General features: G+C 38.1%; 1 protein-coding gene across 16 annotated transcripts in view; it reads right to left on the reverse strand.

Annotated features, from left to right (window-relative positions):
• The window catches only part of Ptk2 (protein tyrosine kinase 2), a 203,730-nt gene that overhangs the window by 132,451 nt on the left and 64,962 nt on the right, over positions 1–6,317 (reverse strand). For all 16 annotated transcript variants that reach the window (XM_021216199.2, XM_029548063.1, XM_021216196.2 and 13 more), the window contains one exon: positions 2,193–2,419. In XM_021216199.2, coding sequence (XP_021071858.1) covers positions 2,193–2,387 — 195 coding nt within the window. In that variant the 5' untranslated portion in view covers positions 2,388–2,419. The remainder of the gene's footprint in view (positions 1–2,192; positions 2,420–6,317) is intronic.

Consider the following 6,317-nt stretch of genomic DNA (forward strand, 5'->3'; position numbering starts at 1 on the left):
AGAGAGAGAAACAGAGAGAGAAACAGAGAGAGAGAAACAGACAGAGAAACAGACAGAGAGAAACAGAGAGAGAAACAGAGAGAAACAGAGAGAGAAACAGAGAGAGAGAAACAGAGAGAGGCTTCACTTTCTTTGGGGCTCACTGTGTCCATGCTCATTATACCATGTAAAAGTTCTCAGAAAGCTCTGTACTGCCACCTTTTCGTGTAACTGTTCCTCTTAAGGCAATGTTTGTCAGAATCCTGACTGAACAATTCATCTGGTGCCCGTTTCAAAGAGACTAGTGATTTCCTTAAGCACTCTAAAGATGCTCTTATGGCATTTCCCTCTTTCTGCTGTTATACGGGAAAACTAGATAATAGGTGTTCTTTCTTCTAGATAAGAATTCTTTCTTGGATTTGGAGGACATTACGTTTTCTTTGTCACTATTCTAAAATATCAGTACAATGTTCTTGGAATAACAATTCTAATACTGCACAGCTTTGGTTAATGTTTCCTGTTAGGAACTGACCACACATATATCTCTAGGATATTTGCCTGAAGTTCTGAACAATGTATATGCTACCTGCCAACAGGGGCGCCTCAGTTTTTAAAGGCTGAAAAAAATAACATGTCAGAACTATTTTTAATCACAGTTGGATGCACAGCTTGCACGTAACTGTGATTACCTTTTGGGCACTCACATATTTCTCAGATGCCCATGTCCCCATCTTACAGGTCACACCACCAGGAGACAAGAGGCTTCCTCTTACTGAGGCGCTATATACAAAGGTGGAGATGATAGGAAAGACTGTCTCTAACACCCCCATATCATAGAAATGAGTACCTCCCCCCACATCATGCTCCTTCAATCAACACAGTCCATCAATAGAGTGGTTGTACAGAGGTAACAGGGAAGTATAACTCATTAAAAAAAAACTTAGCTTTAAATCTATCAATTTCTTTGAATAAAACAGTAAAGGAATATAAATAAACTGATTTAATTGTAGTTAAAAAGAAAAAAAGGAGAAAGACTTGTTTAAGCTAACCATATCACTAGAGACTCCTGTTCTCTAAGAATAAATACAGGTAAGAGGAGAGTGGGAAGAGGAATCTTCAACAGCTCACCAAAACAAATGCCTCCTAGAAATCCACACTGACTCCATTTTCTAAATCCTTATGCTACTTGCTCACATCTAACTTTCTGAAACACACTTTCCCCTTTGTCTTGCCAGCCTCCTCCCTAAATCTCTAGCTCTCATACCCTTAAAAATCCAGACCTTTGCAGTGGTAGCTCCTTCAAGCTTCCCAACACCCCATCAGCCTGTGTACAGTACACCCTAGAAAAAAGTGCTCTGCACTATGCCATGTCTCTGACCTACAGATCCTAAGCTGTAAAAAGCAAGGGCTTGCTATGGTTAGTGACTAGGGTAGGGATACTTCTAGGATGAAGGGCTAGTAAAAGAGCTGGAGCATCCCAGAGGGGAGCTAAATGATCACAACAGTCTCTTCCTCTTCCTTTATCTGCTTCCTGGCTCAGAAATGGAGCCGTTTGCACCATGTGCCTCTACTATGTTATGTGGCCTTGGCAGAGGCTTAAAGCAACAAGACCACTTTCTTTACTAGAACCTCAGAACTAGGACGCACAATCAACCTCAACGGATCAGAATTTTATTACAGTGTGAGAAAGCTGACTAATATAGACCTTTTACATCCCCACAACATTTTGAAACACATTATACATTCAATGGTTTCTAAAGAAATTGTTCTATATGAAGATATAGGAACACTCCCAAATTTACACTTCCTAGAAAAAACATTTTATTTTACAAGATAAGAGGTTATTTCAATTACATCGGTTCCCTATACCTTTCTAAGGGTTAAAATAATTAGGTGGGTAAACCAAAATTGCAGTATAAAATGAGATTTAGTTATTATTTTCCTAAGAAAATACTTACATATGAACAAGGTCCTACTTGCCAAGTGTTGGGAAATCAAACCAGGCTCACACTGTTAGGCACTATTAGTACTGTAACACTTCAATCCCTAGCCAGTTGAGTGTGTATCAGAAAGAAAAGATTAACATCTCTGCAATATGTGAAGTTAAGTAAGACATTAAATAAAAACTACTTTGTCTTTTACTTGGGGGGTAGGGAGTTATATGCTTTTGAAACATAACTATTTAAAGATGTCATGTGAGAAGACATACTTACCCTGACATCAGTAGCATCTCCATGCCTGATAATACTGGCCCAGGTGGTTGGCTCATTACCGCTTTCAAAATAATGAAAGACCTTTAATACTCGTTCCATTGCACCAGGGGACCGTTCCATGCCAGTACCCAGGTGAGTCTTAGTACTCGAACTTGGTGTGTGATTCAAGTTTGGGTCAAGATAAGCAGCTGCCATTCTTTTGCTAGATGCTAGGTATCTGTCATATTCTGTTGAGGAGGGGGAAAGGAAAAAAAGTATTTTCAGTGTAAAATGAATAGCAATTACAATCTGACAATTGTGTCACCAACACTGTCTTCTAGTCATCATACTAGTATGCACTAGTATTTAAGGAGAATACTGTATGCATAAAATATTTAAGAAGAATAGGGATTTAGCACCCCACACAATAACTGGGCTCTCACTATAACCAAGGCCTGTTATAGAGAGCCATAAATGCCTTGTTTAAGGACCAGGACTCCTATTTAATAATGTCAAAACTTCACTGACTTATTTAAAAATAACACAATGGCACACCCCTCTTCCCTTTTTTTTAACCTACTCTTTCCTTGTAGGGCTTTATCACTGCAAGAACAAACTTACCAGTTTGCTGCCTACTTTTCAGAAGTTAAGTAAAAATTCTTTTTTCAAATAAAACTTTCGGCATTATGCACACTAAGTACTGCCAACTAAAAACAGTAAAACAAGGGGAGCCGAGGAGATGGCTCAGTGTTTAAGAGCACTTTACTCTGAAGTCATGAGTACCTGAGTTCAAATCTCCAGCACACAAGGAACAAGCTGGGCACAACTACACATGCCTTTAACCCTGGCATTAGAAGCAGAGACATGCAAATCCCCTGTGCTCACTGGTTGGCCAAAGGGTCACCTTCTGACCCTTGAGAGAACCAACCTCTCTCAAAACAATAAGGTGTAAAACAATAAGAGAAAGACACCTGGTACCCTGCTCTGGCCTCTGCATTGCAATGTGCACAAACACCTGCAGCCACACTGTTCAGATATGGTGTAGCTTCCATTCCTGACACTGGACTTCCTGTTCCTCTGGTTAACAATCTTTCAGTCCCCTCTTCCAAAATGTTCCATAGGCTTTAGGTGGATGTACAACTGTGTTGTAGATGTATCTGCTGTTGGGGATCCCACTCAGAAACAAAGAACTAGTGACTGATGAATAAGGGAAATTTAGCCTCTCCCAGGGATAAGGCCCCTAACTTATCTAATACAAAATAGTCAGTCCTGAAAAAAAATTAATTAATATATATTAATTATTATTTTATATTATATTATATTATATATATGCCACACTAAAAACGCTCAGAAAATATTATATGTTATAGTAATAATTAAAAAAGAGGCCATCAATCTGAGAGAGAACTGAATTATGGGAAGGATTAGAGTGAGGATGGGGATGGAGAAAAGTGATGCAAATATAGTTTAATTTAAAAATTTAAATTCTTCTTAAGAATTCTTTATTTTATTGATTTTATGTATAGTGGTACACTGTAGCTATTCTCAGACACACCAGAGGAGGACATCCCATTACAGAATGGATGAACCCATTACAGAAGGTTCTAAGTTACCATGTGGTTGCTGGGAATTGAACTCACACCCTCTGGAAGAACAGTCAGTGCTCTTAAACACTGAGTCATCTCTCTGGCTTTTAAAAGTTTAAATTAAAAAAAAAAAAAAAAGACAACACAAACAAACCATAGGAAGAACCAACATCCTTAATATTTTAGAAATTTGTTAAGTTCTAAAATATTTACTTCTTAGAGAAGATACTACCTATGTTGGCAGGATATAGAAAACAGAAGCCCTTGTGTGATGCACATAAAAAGTTGTGTAAAACAGCACAATGAACATGAAAGTCTAGCCATTTGAGGAAATGGCTAAGCATGACCACTATGTGACCTAAAAATTCCACCATGCAGTGAAAAATTCCAAGAAACTGAAAACACATATCCAAATAAATAGTTGGTATATTTAAAGCAACATTGTCCATAACAGTCAGAGTTCAAATTATTCAAATCGAAAGCCCTCCCACATTGACACACTTCCTCTTAACAAAGCCACCATCTACTCCAACAAGGCCATCCTCATAACCCTTCTCAAGTAGTTGCACTCCACGATGACTAAGTATTCAAATATATGACTCTATGGAGGCCATACTTTTTCAAACCACCAAAATCCCTGTACTAATGATTTCTAAGATGTAGTGTTAAGTTCAAAATCAAAATATAAACGATGGCTAGGGGATACTATGTATTAAAAACAAAACAAAAACATAAATGTACATGCTCGAATATTATGCAAAAAAACTGAAGACTAACAACACTGAATACACATGGACTACACAGAACCAAGAAAGAAAGGATAGGAACAAAGAAAGGGCAGGTATGGCATTTATATGTACAATTGGGTACAGTACTCTAATTGCTAGTAACACAGACAACAGCAAATCTGACAAGAGTCAACAAAGACTATGCATGACTATTTGGAGTAGGTTCTATGTCTAGCATTAAGCTAGACAACTATTAAAATGAAAACTTAATCTTTCACTGTCTAGAAAGCAAGTAACATTTCTTAAACAACTCATTTGTTAAAAGGAATCATCAAATGTTTTGAATTCAAAAATAGAGTGAAATATTGAATCTGAAGATGAAGACAGGGCTGTACCTATGGTCAAATCTATACACTTAAAATGTGTATATCAGAAAAGGCTGAGCCGGGCGTGGTGGCGCACGCCTTTAATCCCAGCACTTGGGAGGCAGAGGCAGGTGGATTTCTGAGTTCGAGGCCAGCCTGGTCTACAGAGTGAGTTCCAGGACAGCCAGGGCTACAGAGAAACCCTGTCTCAAAAAACAAAAACAAAACAAAACAAAAAAGAAAAGGCTGAAGGGGGGTAGTGGATAGGTAGTTTTCGGAGGGGAAACCAGGAAAGGGAATAACATTTGAAATGTAAATAAAGAAAATATCTAATAAAAAGGCTGAAAACCAATCATCTAAGTACATGTGCCTAGCAAAATTTAGAAGATTAAGTAATTTTTTACAATAAAAAACAGTAAAATTGGAATAATTCCAAGGAAGGTCAATCAAGAGAAACAGATGCAAGATAAACTAGAGATACCAAGAAAGAAAAAAGAAGAAAACTAGGAAGATCAAGGACTATTAGATAAGACATGTAACTGTTAATACATTCATAGTCTTGTTCTTACTTATGAGATTACCAATAATTTTGTACCAAATTGAAATTTTAGATAGAATATGCAGTTCTTTGCAAAGAAGAACCTAAGGAAATCAAGAAAACAAATATAAAATTGAAGCCAAGTATAATAGCTATAGCCTGTAATTCCAAAATTTGGTGTCTGAGGAATGAAAATTGTCTGGATTTTTTTTTTTAAAGAAAAACCCTTGACTAAATGAAGAGTTCCTGTCCAGCCTAGGCAGCAGTGTGAATTCCATCTTAAATCCAAAGTGGTCAAGTACAGAGACTGCAGTGTTCAGCTCTACTTGGGCCATCTTATCATACCCTCTCTCCCCCAGGCTCCAAGGTTATCAAGGAAGAGAAAGTAGACCAATTCTAGGAGCCAGAGGTTGTGAGTACTCTAAGTAAACAGTGTTTACAAAAAAGACATATCCTTTCCACATATGAACTCACAGAGATTATGACAACATGCACAAAATCTATGTAAATTTCAAGCCAAACCAAAATATCATCATGAAGGTGTCTTAGATAGGTTTCACTGCTGTGAACAGACACCATGACCAAGACAACTCTTATAAGGCCAATGTTTAATTGGGGCTGGCTTACAGGTTCAGAGGTTTAGTCCATTATCATCAAGGTGGGAGCATGTAAACATCCAGGCAGGCAGAGTCCAGGAGGAGCTTTTTTTTTTAAAAAAAGATATTTTCTTTATTTACATTTCAAATGCTATCCCTAAAGTTCCCTATACCCTCCCCCCACCCCTGTTCCCCTACCCACCCACTCCCACTTCTTGACCCTGGCATTCCCCTGTGCTGGGTCCTATAAAGTTTGCAAGACCAAGGGGCCTCTCTTCCCAATGATGGCCAACTAGGCCATCTTCTGCTACATATGCAGCTAGAGACACAAGC

This window comes from Mus pahari, chromosome 17 (genome assembly GCF_900095145.1).
Source record: "Mus pahari chromosome 17, PAHARI_EIJ_v1.1, whole genome shotgun sequence".
In the NCBI taxonomy this organism is placed as follows: Eukaryota; Metazoa; Chordata; class Mammalia; order Rodentia; family Muridae; genus Mus; species Mus pahari.